The sequence below is a fragment of the Caloenas nicobarica genome, chromosome 2 (assembly GCF_036013445.1).
Source record: "Caloenas nicobarica isolate bCalNic1 chromosome 2, bCalNic1.hap1, whole genome shotgun sequence".
In the NCBI taxonomy this organism is placed as follows: domain Eukaryota; kingdom Metazoa; phylum Chordata; class Aves; order Columbiformes; family Columbidae; genus Caloenas; species Caloenas nicobarica.
In genome coordinates, this window is record NC_088246.1 from 102,896,603 (window position 1) to 102,915,085 (window position 18,483).

Consider the following 18,483-nt stretch of genomic DNA (forward strand, 5'->3'; position numbering starts at 1 on the left):
TGTCACCTGAGCCAAACTTACCCCCACCACCTGAAAGGAATTGCGTTACGAAGGCCTCTCCGACCTGGGGACAATAGCTGCTGTCCAGAAGATGGATTTTCACCTGTTGCTTGAGCCAGACTTGCCCCCCACCTCCTCCCTGTAATAAAGGCCTACGAAGGAGAGCACGCGCAGAGGCCCGCCAAGGGTCTTGAGGTCACCCAATGGACCAGCAAGAGACCCCTGAACCGAGGCAATGCAGACTCAGATGGGTCCTGGCAAGTGAAGCGAGGACTTTTTTGGGCCTGCGCAGTTAAGCCTGGATTGCGCAATAAAGGCGGAGATTGGCATCGATCTATGGGAGCGAAGTGGGGTTGAAGAAGCATAAAAGACAATTCCTGACGGGACATCATTGAGATCTCCCCACCGAAGGATCCTGGACCACGACAGAGGACCGGCAGGACTCTTCTCATGGGACCCGAGACCAGAGGGACGCCTTTGGAGCTCGTTCGGTGGTAAACCAAACCTCATTTCTGCCTTTTCTTTCTACCTTTCCTTTTCCTCTACTCTCTCTATCACGTGCCGCTTTTCGGGCAAATTAATAAAGCAACACTGCTTGATTGAATTATAACCCCTTGGCATTTTGGTTGCCTTAATTTTGCGCCTCAAGATCAAGGTAAACAAACCATCACGAGTCCATCACCGAATGGACCGTGACATACCCCCATCACATTTTTGTGTTTTCTGTATGGGAGAAGGAACACTAAATATCAAAGCTCACTGCTTGTAAAACTGCAACCCCATATAACTTTGAAGCTATCTTTTCTTTTGAAAACAAGGTTGGATTAGTTACCTCCACTGGCTCCCCTCCAAACTTAATTCTTCTGTGACTCCATGACCTTCTGGTTGTACCAAACAATATATGGAATTTGAACTGAGCTTCAAGCAAGAACATTTACTTGATTACAACATAAGCCTAAATTCTTTTAGGTTTACTACACAGAAAACAGCACGCAGAACAAAAAGCTAATTTCCTTCTCAAAAAACAGGAGTTACATACAACGCAGATGATCTGGGATTGCAAGATTATGGCAAGAATTCACATGCAATACTTGCTATGTTCTTCACATTGTTCAGGAAAAAAAAGTGCTAATAAGCTAAGCTGCACACTAAATACAACCACTTGTACTGCTAGACCTGCAAATAGGTATGAGTCTCCTCCAACTTTACCAGAAGATTCAATTATCACTGGTTGACTACTTAGAGACCGTAAAAAAAGAAGTCTTTTCAGTGAACATTATATAAAATTCATGCTTTTCCAGAAATTTGTTATTACATACATTTCCTTTCTTCTTTGTATTTATTTTACCTGATGTGTTGTTTAAGATGACAAGATTTTTTATAGGCCCGATGGCAATAAAAACATTTGTATGGTCTGTCTGCATCATTCACAAAATTATTGTTAAAATAATTTTGGAAGAACTGGCTATTCCTTGGGATTGGCTGGATAAGACCTGCACACAAACAAAAAGGAAAAATTAATTTGTAAGGTTATTCACAAGTGGCAGTAAGCTGAAGAGATACTATTTTTAAAAAAAGTGACTAAAATCTTAGTATTAAAGTTTAGAAAGAAAATAAGTACGTTTTCAGCACTTAAAGTTATGCATGCATCTATTTAGCATTATACAGATTATATTGCAGATGCTATCTATTTTAGTGATAGCTGTTCTTTCATCCATAGGTCCATCTCATAATGTTAAGCCAGACATATGTCCAAAATAAGCATTAACTTTTAAAAAAAGCTGACAGTTATGAATTCACTGCTCATCCAGTGATACTTTGCTCTTCCAACCTCCACCTTACCTAAATGACATTTAATCAATGTGCCCCAGATACACATTATAACTTGACAAATAGTTAATAGGCATTTTGTGAAAAGTACAAAACACCATGATATATACCTGCCTTTAGAGGATTAAAAAAGTCCATTAAAAAAATGTTGTAGTTGTACCTCCTCTGCTTTGGCAAATCATTCAGTCTTACTAATTCTCTGAGTACCTCCAAAAATTTATTGGTGAAAAAAAAATAATAAAGACTCAACTTATTTAAACAAATGCTCTTTATACAGTGCTCCCTGAAGTCAGTCAAGTGTAGTTTTGGAAAATCAGTTAAAAGTTTCTGCTATTAAATGACCAACTGCTAATGCAAGAGTTCCGTCTCAGAAGCAGCCAACAGAAAGGCATCATCCCAAACACAGTGACAGAATTGGAACAGTGGCAGATTTTTCAAGTAAAGAAATCACTGATCATCATTCACACATCTATGAACGCAGAAGTACTCATCACAATACTTATACACAAGGCTGAGGGAGTGATGCAAAGTTTCAACAGATATTCAAAAGATCCCTTTACGGTCCTGAATATTCACCACAATAGCCTTTTATACCATCTTTTCTTTCTGTAGACTGCTTCATCTAGCATGCTCTGCTTCATATTCAGAAAGGAAAGCCCAAAGGGTTTCTGCTGACTTCCAAATGTAATTGAAAAGAATAATTTAGGCTTTTGAAAAAATGCAAAATATGTATCAACATTTTTTTTCAATCAAAGGTGCCAAAGATCAATACTAGTACAGAGCAACAATACCAGTTTCTTGACACCTCTAAAAGAAATAAGATATATAAATATTGTCACTGGGTTGAAAAAGCATGACACCTTCTAGACAAATAGTGGAACTTCTTATTTTCACATTGAACACCCCAATATCAGCAGAGTTCAGATCTTACCAGTACCTATAGGAAACAGGTTTTATAGTATTTCTTTTTTGCTAATACTATTTTTTTCCCCCAAAACCCAGAATTTCACTGCACAGATCTTAATTGTATTTTTTCTTTAAAATCAAGAAATAGGACTGTACCCATTTACAGTGTTCACTCAAAAAATAAATATTGCATGATCTGAATATCTGAAGTTGTCAGCTGAGTTTTGTTGCTACTCTGAAAACTTAAGTTTCTTATAGGTTAGGGGTGTCAAACTCGTTTTCACCGGGGGGCACATCAGCCTCGCGGATGCCTTCCAAGGGCCAAATGTTGGAAGGCAACCGCGAGGCTGATGTGGCCCCTGGTGAAAACGAGTTTGACACCGCTGTTATAGGTGATACCAAAATAACCACTACTCTTGTATATAGTAATTCTTGGAAGCAGTGAACACGAAAGCTTTTTTCAAGAGTGACTTTAGGCTAAAGATATTACCAATATAATACTCTACTATATAAGGATGACTACACAACAGACAAGGCAAGGGGTTAGCAGACTGGCAAGTCAAACAACAAGGAAGAGTAAATGCCTTGCTCACTACGTTGATCTCTACTGGACAACAATATATATTGTCTTGATTGAGTTGTACAACAACTTAACTTCTTCCAAAAAGTGGTTTTACATAAGGTTGTAACAATTATTCTGCAACATAATTAAAATAACTGCATGAATTCTCTATAGCACATTCCAGAATTATTTTGCCCTTATTTGAAATATTACCACTAATGATTACCACTAATTCAGCTGAAGTCACAATTATAATAAATACACTGAAATGATATAACACACCAACTCATTAATGTATGTAATTTGAATAAACTTATTCATCTTAAGAATCTAGGTCATGAACTGTCTGGTATCTTTTCTATATCAACAGCCTAACAATACTTAAATTAAACTCCTCTCTTAATGTAAAAATGCACACACATTTTTCTATAAAGGTTACACAATTCTCTGTAAGTAAAAAATACTCTTCATATTAATTCTAGTGCAAGCAAACTATAAAATACAACACTTTTCTGAAGCCTGATTATTTCTGATGACTTATTTCAAAGTGCATCTTTCTGAGTAAGTTTTGAATGTGTTTGCTCGATTAAACTGGTATTTTCCACTGAAACCCAAATTTCAAGAAAGCACAGATTTACTTGCTCTTTACCTAGGTCAGTTATGAGTATGGGCTCTTGCAAAGGAATGTCTGGTACTGGAACACTCGTCTTTCCTACTCGAACTTTTGCAGGTTTACGCTGATGTCGCAGCTTTCTTAGTTCAGTATGTTTAAAATGTGAAGCAATATGAGTTTTCCGGTGGCCTGATGTTCTAAACTTTTTGTCACAGTGAGGACAAGCAAAAGGCCTAACACCTGGGAAAAAAAAAAAAAATTAGTTTGTGATTTTATTTTCACGACCCTAGAAATGTAGCTTTGAAATAGAGATTCTCTCTTCTGTGTTTTCCATTTTGCTTTCTATCAGTGTTTATTGTTAAATAGGTTTTCAAAACAGATCCATAAAATACAATCAAAAGTAAATATGAAATTGTTGAACTACTAACTGGTTTTAACACATCACTTTAAGCAAGCTTATTGCCAAGAAACTGGATGATGCAAAAGTGACAGCAATTTTGAAAGGGTTCCAGAAGCTATTCTAGCAATTGCAGATAGCAGGTCAAATGTCCTTCCAAAATAAACTGTTAAATACTGTGAGAAAAAAGAATCAGCAAACACATAGAGAAATTATATACAATAGGACAAAATAGCGGAACAGTAATGTGACAAAGTCAAAAGGTCTCTGAAAATGTCAACACTCTGATAGCAATCAAAAACGCATGCCAACAGGAGTTATTAAAGAAAAACTTCTGGAATGCAAAATCCAGCAGAAATCTCTCCTTGGAGAGGATACTGGAAAACTTCTAAGTTAGAGAGACCTCTAACTTGACCCAGTAAGCCTGACCTGCTAGACAGAGGAAGAACCAAACATCTCTGACAGGAAAACCAAGTGTGCTGAACGATGGCTAAATACATGCTGGGGTTCCACAAACACTGGACGATTTTTCAAGCCACCAAGTGCTTATGCCACTTCGAATGTGTTTGACGTCTTAAATAAAGTAAGGTTGACTTTAAAGTAACAAAAAAAAAAAATACTGGTTCCCAAGTTTACAAAAAACAAAGTGAAAAACTTTCTGCAGATGAATCCAACATTGATATCTCATGGATTAAAGCCATCTGACTATAAAACATATTGAACACCAAATGCACAAAGCCAATGAATGATAATTTTGCAGAATGTAAATACATAAACAGGAGTGTAAAGAAAGAGCACCACACTGATGAGCTTATCTTGCTGAGAGCTTATTTACCTGCAAGAACAAAACAAGAAAAGTGGAAAACAACCACATAGTCCACCAAGAGTGAAAAATTCATTTCTCTCTATGTAGAGGATAGAAGTTCAGCCACAGAAAAACAGATACTGAAGACATCATATATGGTGTAAACAAGAACCACATAAACAGAGGAGTTTTAAGGTATGTGGCATAAGATGGTGGAAACAGATAAATTGGTGAAAACACCAATCAACTGTTATTGTTGAAGATAAAATGGGAAGTAACCGAACAGTCCTGAGTGATACAGTGAAATTACCAAAGAATGGGGGGAAGGAGAGAGAAGACAGAATAAACATGATAGATGACTGGGGATAACTAAAATCAGAAATCAAATTCTAAGAATATGACTCTTTAGAAAGCACAATTAAATACGCTCACAACAGTGATATTAAAAGGGAGCAACACCTCATTCATCATCAGAAAGCGTCCAAGGCTTTTTTAAGAGCCCAAAGTTTCAAAGCCATGAAACACAAGAAAGTTATGACAAAAAATTAAGTTCATCTTATAAGACACTAAAATCAGTTCATTCTCTGACAGATATCAATGTCATGGTAGACATCTCTACAGTCTAAGCACTTCACTTTTTTTTTTTCCATTCAATGTCTCACCCACACAACAGAAAACAGAAAAGCAATTTTGAGACCTTACCTGTATGTAGACGAATGTGAACTTTTAAACTCCCTGAGGTGGAAAAGCATTTCATACAAAATTGGCACTTGAAAGCTTTAATGCCAGTGTGTGTTTTTATGTGTGCTGTGAGAGTACTTTTAACGGCAAAGGCGCGGAAACACTGGGGACACTTGAATGGCTTCTCATGGGTATGAATGCGAATGTGGCGCACTAGATCACTTGGTTTTTTAAACTCTTTAGAGCAATACGGACAAACATGCCACCTTATTCCATTTTCTTCACGTATAGAACCTAAAATAAGGAACAACATCAAAGTGAATGTATTTGAAACATTTTAACAGTTCTTCAAAAATTCCACTACGCTGTCATCATTATACACAGCAGTCAAAACAAAAACATTTTGCCAAATAGATGCCATTAAAATGTGCTTTGTAGACAATTAACTTCTCTATCAGATGTGTTCTACTTCACAAAAATAGTGGTAGGCTGGAATGACCAAAAAAACCGCTAACATAACTCAGTTGAAATTCAAACATTTTAATGCTATTGAAAAAGAAGGTAAAAAAAAAAAGAAAAAAGCTAAGAAATGTCTGACTTCACAGAATAGAAAGAAACAATGCAGTTTGTATGCCACTTAGAAACACAGAACTGAGGTGTAATGCAATATGATATACCAGTTAACTTATTAATACCACATCTAACACAAAATTTTCCAACAGTGAACTCCTCAAACATAACCACACAAAATTATTTTAAGTACAAAACACTTCTCTAACTCACTGGATGAGAGACTTTGTCTGGCCCTCTTTTCTCCAAATTCAGACTTGAATTACAATTTATAAACATTTAAAGGAGCAAAAATGCGTAAAAAAAGTCCTTCTGAAATATTTACAATTTAAGGCTACTTTTTCACAAAAGCTGTTTTATGATCCAAGAACCCTAAACTCCATCCTAAAGCAACAGCATATCTTGTCTCAGCAAAAAATGACAAAAGAAATTTCTAAAATCTATCAGGGTTTTTTACTTATATATGTTATTCAATAGCAGATATTCACTCATTTAAATCAGTTGACACAGTGTTGTCTTTTTTTTTTCTGTAAACCGTGCCAAAACACCAACATTATGTTATTTTATCAAGAAATAAAGGCAGTTGTGTTCGACTGTACAGCAGTGACCTTTTATTTTTATTTGTAGTCAGAGTTAGAAAGTTGTGACTGTTACTCACAAGGAACAAAACGGTTATTATTACCCAAGGAAAAAGTTGATGTTGATTTTTAGCACTGTTATGCTGGATGAGTTTTTGATTTTAGATCAATTTCTGCATCCCTTGCAAAGAAATAAGCAACATCAATGTATCTACAAACTAGCAGCCTTAAAGCTTCAGCAACCTTAACACTAAAGTGGTATTTCAGCACGCAGAGACAAAATCCATACACACAGTACAGTACGGAGGTGGAATATTATAATGTATTTATGGTAACAATACCATAACAGTATGGTCATTCCAAACACAGGTGACATGAAGTACTATTCACCATGTCAACCTTCATCCTTCCTTACATGGCCTAGATCAGTGAAGGTGGGAAAGAGATTCATGTTCTTTCTTTTTTATCCTCTTCCAAAAACTCCACCAATCTAAATCCAGACAATTTAATAGTGTAACTTCACTTCATGCCATTCCAATATGTTTTTTAATCAGTATAATGAAAGTTATAAATGTTATTGGTCATAATTTATGCAAATACTGTGTTTTAGATAAGAGTAAATGAAGTTCGTAACTGACCCACAGTGTGTTTTGGGAAAGCCCTTTATAAATCCATCACACTCACAAATACTATAGGTCTTACAGCACAAAAAGTAGCGAACAGTGGCAACATTACCAGGTAAAAATGGTGATTTTTTCTTAATAACCTTTTTTTCTTTTTTCTCCAGTTTATCTGTAGTCTCTTGCTCCTTATCTTGTTCTGCATGATTAGAGTCAGCCTGATGATTAGAGAGAGTCTGGACATCTGGGTTCTGATCCTGGGCCCCAGGAGTCTTGGCCTGGCTGCAGTCAGTAGGATGTGCAGGGACAGGAATTGAAGACAACCCACTGTTCTCTAAAGCTTGCTAAAAGAGAACAAAAAAAACTAGATTAAGAAAGAAACATTCCACAGTTTCCCAAACTTCTCTTAGAAGATATAATACAAATATAATTAAAGGAATGTCTCATCCTCCCAGAATTTCAAGTGGATTCCAAATTTGTAAAAACACTCTTACACAACACTGACTTTTGATTGTCTGTGAGATTTTAAGTTGGATTTCCTGCACTAATACATGTGCCAACAACTGCCTTTCAGAAAAGTGACAATTGTTTCTACAGAATCAAGCATTTGCCAAGAATATATAGCTATCTCTTATGCTTACTACACAAGCGAATAGTTCCCCATAAAAGGTCAAATTTGAAGCTCATCAGTTTATAGAGAAGCCATAGATGGTATAAAGAAAAAGGAAGAATGCTAAACCAAAGAAAGACTTGGAAAAGCTCAAAAGCCTCTCTTAACAAACCACTGATAACCATCAGTCTGAGGCAAGAGCTATGTACTCGTATTTATGTACATCCGGAAGGAACTATAGTGTCAGAATCTTTATGGGTGCTACTGTGTCTGAAAAGGCTCTGGATCGAAGACCTCAAACACACATTTAAGTAGGAGTGTGCAGATATTTGATTGCTTGGAAGAAACTCATGTTTTATTTTTATTTTGTACAACAATATGGCTAGTGATGCTCATACGACAACTTAAAGAACCAAACCCAGAGATTTTTAATAGCTATCACAATAACAGTGATATTTTGTGTTATGATTTGGTGCAACTACGCATCACATTCCCAGCACTACAGAACTCAGCATAGGTAGCATGGTGAACCAGCACATAGCTACATGTAACATTCAGGTCTTCCAAAAAGAAATGTAAATGGTATTAAAGTACTAGAGACAGAAAAATAGCTTAAAGCTTAGCAGGCTACCACCAATACTAAAGAAGAATATTCTCTGCTCTGTTCCATTACGCAGTGGAGGTTGCAGAACAAGCACAGACAGTAGAATTACTGCCTGCATTTCTTCTGTTACACAGCATCTCCTGCTGCCATTATCAAGGACAGAATAGTGGTTTAGACAAAACATTGTTCTGACATGGGAAAGGAATTTTCTTTGCACCAATAGGAAATATTCAAATAGCCCTTCTTAATTAGAACAAGAGAAAGGCCCCATATATATTCTCATTTTTTAACCAAATAAAACCTTTTTTTCTCTTAAGTGTCAACATGTTTTAACCACCACATAATATAAGCGTGTGCCACAAGCTGCTTCTTAGGCAACAGGAGAAAAAAAAAAACCAAAGGGACCAAAAAACCATGCATGTATGGATGTGTACACTTAAAGCTTTCTTACAGGTCATGTAATCAATATTTATAACCTTGCTTTTGTAAAATTAGACAAAGGGCCCACATTTTCTCTAGTCTTGCTTCTATCACCAATATACCTATAGAATCTTTTCTTGTTGCCCTTGACATCCTTGGCCAGATTTAATTCTACCAGGGCTTTAGCTTTCCTAACCTGATCCTGGGCTGCTCAGACAATTTGCCTGTATTCCTCCCAGGCTACCTGTCCTTGCTTTCACTCTCCATAGGCTTCCTTTTTGTGTTTGAGTTTGTCCAGGGGCTCCTCATTCATCCATGCAGATGGAAGATATCTTGGTGCATTCCATATTTGTTCAGCAGATCTTTACAATTCTTTCTTGACTGATAAATCATTTAGAAATGCAGAAGCAATGCTACCATTGAAAACGCTGACAACAAATTTCACTAAACACAAGAAAGAAAACACTGAAATGTAAATCTATTCTTAGACACAGCTCTTACCTGTAAAATATCTCTATTGAGTCCCACTGCAATGTTGAGTTGTTGAACAGGTTGTTGCGGCTGGTTATTTTCTACAGGACCTGGTTCTGATAACTCAAGGAGCTGCTGGATGACATCAGTTACAGCCTGCTGACCCTGATGAGCAGTAGCTGAAGACACCTGGTTTTCTGTCTGTTGAAGAAGTGGAGACCGAAAATGTGTGGCCTGAAATAGACAGCAGTACATTTGTACAGGAAGATGAAAAGCATATACGAACGGATCTCTTTGGCTCCCTTATCTGAAATGTCTGTTAACTGCCCACTACAAGGATGTCCACTTGTGTAAGACATGAGAATTATACAGGACTGTCATTAAAGGTCTGTTCACTCCACTGAAGAATTGCTTCTGTACATTCCTTTTCTGGAGTTCTTTCCAAGCTGCATAACTCTAAGTTTATAGCTTGAATTAAGTTTATCTTAACTACTGAAACTTCCAACCAGTTTACAAAACACAGGGATCAGTTACTGAATTCCACATGTAGAGCAGAGAATTCCACATGAAAAGTAATTCTAAAACAAATAAATGGCACTGACATAGTTGTATTTTAAGGTTCCCATTTAACTAAAACAAGTCCTTTGGAAAAATAACCTTCTATTAGTTCGTATTTTTTAAATGAAGTTATTTGTGGTGTTATATCAAAACCTTTCAGAACAATAAAACTACTAACGTTTTTCCCTTCAACCCTCAATCTTCTAAATCTCCTTATTTCAGAAGAATCTCTTATACTCTAAAAAATTCAAATGAACATGTAGATGTGTCAAAATACTAACAAAATTTAAAAGTCTAAAAACCAAATTTCTTAATCTTCGATTTGGTAGTTATATCTTATGCTACCCTAGTAAAAAATATGAAGAAAAGAAAGTGATTAAAAGCCTTGGTATTTCTTTTTAGAATCAGAAATAAAACCTCCTCCTGTTCTTCATTTATAAACCTTCCTTCCTTACAAGAAATAGACTCCATAAGTACACCACTACTGAAACAACTACTTTCAGTCATTTATTTTACTGCAGAAAAGAGAAGCATATGTTTATATAATAGCTAGTCCAGCAATTCTGTTTCTTAGAACACACTGGATATTTGCTTCTAATATTCACTTCTGTTCTCTAAAAATAACCACTTCCAGGAGTACACACACACATATATAAAATGCTATCATCTTTCAGATCATTTTTAACAAAGAATAATCTTCACCTTCATTCATGTAATATTTTTTCCAATCTGAATACTCCCCTGAGATTTTCTTTATACTGACATTACACTGGACAGTTAAAATGACACTGTCACCATATTTGAGGATTGTTACAAAGAAATACATTAAGAAAAACCAGCCTGACTCAAGTTCTATCCTGAGAATTTGATGAAGTATTCCTAATGCCTTCTCATGAGAGGATTAAAAGAAACCCTTATCTCATATCTCTTGTATGAATGCGAGAATAGCACTTGCTATTATATTATACTGATTTAACCATGACTTTGTCTTTTTTCACCTCATCAGTGGGACAGATGGAAAGACTCAATCTCTTCAGATTCCAATTTAGCAAAAGTGCTATAAATACTTCAATATGTATTTTACAATATAAAACACTGTATGTCATTTTCATTCCAATAAACCAAAGCAAACTGTTTTGCTAAAGAGTAACAGCTCTTTATAGAGACAGTTCATTTCCTTGCCACAGAAAGTCTGGAAGCTCTTAAGTAGAGCGAGAAGCCTACACTAAGAAGTCTATAAAACTCTCCCAGGCTTTAGCAAGAGAAAAAAAAAATTATTAATGAAGGAACTGCTCAACATCATCTTTGACATGAAAATTACAGTACTAGATGTATTTAGGCAGTGTGTTCGCATATTATACAGCAGTTTATATAGAGTCTCATAGAGATTATCTTTTTTGAAAAATAATACATAGGCACACATATAAAGTTTGTTACCATTACTATTAAGATACCCTGTTCATTTTAAGAAGTTTCAGGTCTCTTTGTAGGTCTCACTTCAATACCTGATTTTAAAAACAGCATGAAGAAGGAAGTGTTGTATTACTACTTCATAATTCCACATTTGTTCAGTTAGAATACTGGACCTTGTGATCATCCTTGGTCTGTCTGATCTGCTGTGTAGCACAGACCACATGACTGCTCTGAATGAATTACTCCTTCAAAGTAAACTAGCTGTACAGAAATTACAGCTGTTCTTTAAATTAAATGATTTATTGTGGCAACTTTTTCTGTTGCTATCCAACTTCAATGAGTTGTTCCAACAGTAAATTATCCAAATTAAAACGCCATACTTTATTTCAAAGTGCGAATTTGTCTAGCTTCAGCCCTCAAAACTTTTTTCTTTTCTCTATTAGAGAGATTACAGAGTTTTCCCTTTTCTTCAAAACAGCAGACCAAGTCATCCTTAAATATTTGAATCTCTTCAATAATAAAATATATCGTATCATACTTCAGGAATTCTAATATGTATTGACAGACTACATTCTAGGCAAGTTTCCCTCTCCCTTTCTAGAACATAGATCTGGCACAACTATATGCAGACTGTAATTTTATAAAACTTCATTATTTAGAAATATATTTAATCTAGTATATTTAAAATTAAGCATATCGTAATTGATTACTATCTTCTTTTCAGACCTGTGCTGTCACACACACAACCCCCATAAAAACCAGGCATCAGCGCTGATGCTACTCCTTACCAAGGAAAAGGGTTTAAAAAAAAAGAAAATTTACTTAAAATAAACTGCTTTTAAATAACAGTCATTTTTAATACTTTAAAAAATCTTATAAGAAACATAATGTAACTATTTAATACAGCAAATATTAGAAATTAATTCGTTCACATCAGTTCAGCTTTAAGTTAATTGGTCCTGGAAAACTGAATTCACAGTAAAAGATAATAAGAAAAGTGGATAGACTGGTTACAGAGACCTTAAAGCAATACTGCTGCATTTCCTAGTCCTTGCTTTTAAGAATTCTAGTACATGAGGAGATAATCAGTGGCTGCAGTTGGGAAGGGGGGAACGTAAATCAAATCCATCTGTCACTAAGATAGCATGCTGCAACCTGTAGCTGACAAACAACATGCTACATAGCTGCAAAAAAATACACTAATGCTCTCACTGTGACAGGAACATCAAGACGCACCTGCCTGTGCATCAAGATTGATCGCTATGGGGTTCCAGGAAGCCAGCCCTGCATCATGCTTTCCTGGCTCGACAGGCACCTCTCGAGCCCCATGGTTCCCCTGCTGCCTCAATTCCAATCAACTCAACAAGCACCAACAGCTCCTTCCCTTGACACCCAAATCTTGGTATCCCTGTGCAGTCAAGTCAGAGGGGCAGGATAACCCAGTATTTTATTTAGAAGTCCTTATTCTCCTCTGTTGTTCTTATACAGGAGAGTATTTGCCTCCATTTTGAAGAGCTAACAAACAGAATTATATGCAAAATCATATACGTATAACAAATGAGGGAATATCACCCACTTAACACTTGTTCCATTCCTAAATAACCAGCTGCATTCACCAAGATGTTTGCCTTTGCATATTAGCTGATCAACTCTTCACAAGGGACTATTGCATATCCTTTTTCACCAGTTAAATGAAAGCTTACAAAATTCTGTGAAGTTTCTCCCGCTTTTAGTCTTGACACAAAAATATGACAAAATCTCTACACTTACATTCTTCCATTTGTTATCAACAGGTTGCAAAAGATTAGCAGGGGATGTTGTTAAAGGCTGGGTGACAGAGTCCTTCAAAGAAATACAAAGAAAGTATTTTAAGCCTTTGTACAAAAAGAACAAAAACACGACTAATATCCATAAAAGTTGCATCATTCATTTTCTGACAGTATAGAGACCAGGGACAGAAAAAATGAGACTATGGGAGAGATACATTATTATATATTGGTAAAGAAAACAACAACAAAAAACCCAAACCAAACAAAACAACAAGAAAAAAGGAAAAACAAAACAAAACCAACATTCAGTGCTTTTTCCTTTATGATCTGTCAAATAAGCAGCTAACATTTAAAACAAGTTATCAGAAACACTCAGAAGAATAATCTACTATGTCTTTATATGGATTATAATTATATAAACAAATCCTGAAAATGACTTAAAACTAATACACAATTTGAATAGTTCTAGATTTCATTGTTGCAGCAAAACGTCACAATTATTTTTATGTTATCTGAGAAGGAAGCCTTTCCTTCACACACAATCTGTAAGCACCAGAATTATATTTTACCTAGTTGTAGAATGAAGTGTTATGTTTCCACCTAAACCCTCAACCTGTAAATCCTGCCAAAATTTAACACCACAAATGAAATCCAAAAAAACCCAAAAACCAGCTACAGGTCTTTTAGTTCTAACCTATGTGCACAATTACTGGAATTAAGATATACATCTAATTAAACTCCTAAACAGATTTTCACATATATCAAGTAAAGCTTACTGCTGTAACATGAGATACGTCTGTTGAAGAGCTTGCAGAATTCTGTGGACCACCCATGTGCATCTTGCTGATATGTGTATTTAAACTACCCAAGCTTTTGAAGACACAGCTACATTCTGTACAGTTGTATGTAGGGCCATTCTTCACCTTCAATAAAACAAAAGAAAGTTAAGTTAGTTTTCCCTAAATCAACCAAATTTTATATTTTCCATTATTTATCCACGGTACAAATATACTATATATGTGACAACCTTGAAGCACTGCCCCATCCCTAGCAAAACAACGGATCACGTTATGCCTTAAACATCTGGGTTTTGTTACTTTGGGCAGAAAAGATAGATGGCTGTGAAGGCAGACACCTTGTCTTTTCTTTCCCAGCGTTCTGTGAAGCAAAACATAACTTTCTGAGATAAAGACAATTAACAGTGTTACTACGCATAATTAATAATGTTGCTGTGAAGGCCTCATGGCCTGATCGGGATGATAGAGATGAACCACCTGGCAGACAACCAACTGCCAGAAGAAACCATGAACCAACAGCTACCCCGATGGGCAAAACAACTCACTCCTGTTCAGTACTGTGAACTTTCTCCTAGTTTGAAGACCTCAGACCCATTTCCTGAAAGGTCCTTCTAATTAGCATGAAGGGGAAACAGAGGGACAAGACGAACCAGTCTCTCCTATCTTGCATGTAAATGAACTGGGTTATAAAAGGACCCCACGCACAGCATGAGGTGGTGGCATGTAGTGAAATCTTCAACGTATCCACCCTCCTCCAGAGGACATTGTGAGACCAATCAACCTGTGGAGCGGTGATACCTTACTTTCTCTCTGATATCTTAGTCTAACATATCTACCTCATTTTTCCTTCTCTCCCTTCCTTATCCCTAACATACCCTATTTTTATTTCTCTTTCTCTCTTTTCCTCCTTTTCCTGAGCACAGCAAAGCACTAAGTTTTGCTACTAAAGTCTTGTTAAATTTTGTGTTATAGTTACTAACTGTTGCAAATCCACTGTTTTAGGAGGTTTTCATTGTCAATGCATTATGTTTTGTGATATAGTAATAGACTTTTGCCAAGTCACTAATCGCTGTAATTTGTAATTCCATCAAGTGCTTTTAGTAAATTCGCAATTGAATTAGACCTCAAGTAATTGTTGTCTGTCAACACTTCACGTTACTGCACAGTGTGCCCAGAGTTAACTCACACCTGAGTACATTGTGCTCACAGTTAACTCACCCCTAATCTCATTTAGGTGGGACGGGACAAGTTATGAGAGCTAAACTGGTTTATTTTTCCAAGTTACTGATTTCCATTTATGGAGCCAAGTCTGGTATCAGATATCAGATCAACAGTAATCTACATCCATGACTGTCATCTCCTATTGCCATTTCTTAACATTGGGAAGCACCAGAGAGCAAAACAAACATCATCTGGCAAATGAGGCCCCAGACTTTTCCCTCCTTACAATTTCTTACCACTACACACTCAGAAACAAAACCAAAATGCAACTTTATCAATTAAGATGTGCCTGAAGATGTAACATCATATATAACAGAAATGGAAAAAAAAATGTGGATAATTTATCTTCAAATTTTGTCTCTCTCTGTTTACTTTTGCAAGCATATCTTTTAGAAATTTCCAAGAAAAGATAAAATCAATTTTTCGGGTCTAAGTAGAAAGAAGGTAAGATAGATCAGGCCAAAGGCTATTGGGACCGTGGGGGGGGGGGGGGGGGGGGGGGGAGATAAAACCCACCCCAAAAAATAACACGGTGAAGGACAGGGAAGTTTAACATATAGTTTGAACTGAATTTGAACATATAGAATAAGAAAGTGATCAGCAGCAACTTGCTTGGGACTTTCAGGCCAAGAGGTTGAGGTAATCAAAGCAGCTAAATTTGCAGATTCCAACCATCTTGACCTGCCCCTCCTCCTTAGTTTATCACAGACCAGTAAGACCCAATGTAGTATTTTCAATATGCAGAGAACAAAGTCTTCAAAAGAAAACACGCTGCACTCCCTGCAACATCGTATGGAATTTTGTATTTCCTGATATTAGCTTAAACTGGTAATAAGACCTTCAGAAAGACGTATAAACTAATAACATACTGATGCAACTAAGCAGTGATAAACGAAGTGATAATCAACCTGTTTCATTATCACCTGTAATGTTATTTTGTGACTGTCTCAGGGTAAAATGAAGAATTAACAGAGTTCGGTGTGCAGCCTTGAAGTAAACATAGAGACAGCAAGAAAGAAACAAAAAAAAAAAAAGAAAAATCAACAAATGATCCAAAGCAATAAGTAAAATATAGAAAATATAGGATCACAAAACACAGCATAAGACGTGATCGAAAGGCAGCATTTATTTAAGTCCCTTATCCCACAACCTCCTTCTTTTTTTCTTAAAGAAAAACAGAGTAACAGAGGAAAAAAAGTGAAAAATATTTTTGGCTTGATCCTCAGCATTCTCGTAATATTGAAAAAAAGCTATGCAAATTATGAAATTAATGCTGGCACATTTTTTTATGTAGCAAAAGCTATCACATAGGGAGCTGTGAACAGTGAGGAAGATAAGGCACATAAATTCACACGAAATGTAAACGTATGATTTAACATAACTAAGTGTATAACAAAATACTAAGAGAGAGTCTACGAAGGACCATATCTTAAAAGTAAGAACCTCTAACACACTAAAAGGATCCTTAGTGAAAAAAATCCAAAACGTAAGATCTATCGTAACACAAATACGGAAAGCAAGAAAGCAAATCCTAGACAGAGCTAGGGGAAAGAGTGAGAGCAGAGATGATATTCTGCATGCTGGGAAAAAAAATAAAAAACCCCTGCCTCTATCACTTTATGCCTTCCAAATCAAAACTAGATCTTTTTATATGGGTATTTCCAACGACAAATCACTAAAGTCAGCAAGGAAATTACTGAACGAAGTTGCACCAGCCACTGCTGCTCAGAAGATTATATTACATTACCATAGCAGTACCTTTTGAATCTTAAAAAATTGTCTGCCACAAAGAGGAAAGAAGAAAATCAGCATAAAGACAATAATGCTTTTTTCATAATTTTCTTCTACGTCTACTTTTCTTCTACAGAGCTGAAAAACCTCTGAAAAGGGCTGCAAGATATATACTTGAAAGACAAATTGCAAGTATGCTCTATGATGGAGTTAGTGGGTTGCTGTTTGGCCTTGAAATTTTTCAGCATTTTCAGCTTTGCTGCTTTTTGTTTACTTTCATCTGATTCTAGCCCTCGTTCTCCCAAGACTGACACAGGTACATTTTTATACAGCTAAAACCACTAGTAATTTCTTAATCTAGCAAGGTACTGAAAAGACAATGGCAAATTAAGGTTTTGCCAATTACCTTAAGTATATGTTTATTCAGATTACGCTATTTTAGGAAAGCTGAATTTGCAGGTAAAACCAACAAACTACAATCTATACTATAGCAGTAAATTTATATTGACTTCGAAAAGCACCAGAGAGCACTGGAATAGCAAACAGGGCAATTTAAATGCTGAAAATGAAACAAGCAGTATATTAGCATCAACCACTTGATGAATAATCATATTTACCTCTGAATGCACTCTCTGTATGTGTGACTGAAGATTGCCTTTCTGAGAAAAGGCTGCAGGACAAAAGGCACAAGCATGGGGTTTTTCACCAGTGTGCTTGATCATGTGGGTCTGCAATGCCCCCTTCTGGTTAAAGGCTTTTCCACATTCACTGCATTTAAAAGGTCTTTCACCTGAAAGGAAGAAAAAAAAAAAAAAAAAAAGAATGTGGGGTAAGAGGCTTTAAATAAACGTTAGTAGTTTCCTATATCTAAATAAATAATTATATCAGCTAAAATAAAACACTGTCTATGGATATCTGTACATACACACACATAAACACTGAAACAAATATTAGGTGTTTCGACAATAAAATCATGTACCTTGACCACTAATCTCAGCATCTACTCCAATAAAGATGTAGCTTAATGAAAAAGTTTTATGACCCAGCTGATGATGATCAGTTAAAAATCGGCACAATAAATGACATCTTTATAAAACAATTATTTAGAACAGCTTCCCTCAACTTATGGTTTGGAAGATCTCAGAAGTTTGTAAACAAAACCACTGGGGAAAGGGAAACCACAAACTGCCCTCTATTACACCAAATCCCACGAAATGCATATACCTGCATGGAAACAAATGGAGGAACAGAGAGTGGAATGGACAGTAATAAAAAATGTCAAAAATAAAACCTTTTATTTAGTCTAAAATCAAAAAGTCTTACAGCA

General features: G+C 36.0%; 1 protein-coding gene across 1 annotated transcript in view; it reads right to left on the minus strand.

Annotated features, from left to right (window-relative positions):
• Positions 1 to 18,483, minus strand: part of ZNF236 (zinc finger protein 236) — a 76,300-nt gene that overhangs the window by 35,606 nt on the left and 22,211 nt on the right. Inside the window, 8 exon segments of the mRNA XM_065629268.1 lie at positions 1,349 to 1,493; positions 3,948 to 4,151; positions 5,816 to 6,088; positions 7,678 to 7,906; positions 9,698 to 9,901; positions 13,409 to 13,480; positions 14,184 to 14,330; positions 17,774 to 17,946. Of these exon segments, the coding sequence (XP_065485340.1) occupies positions 1,349 to 1,493; positions 3,948 to 4,151; positions 5,816 to 6,088; positions 7,678 to 7,906; positions 9,698 to 9,901; positions 13,409 to 13,480; positions 14,184 to 14,330; positions 17,774 to 17,946 (1,447 nt within the window).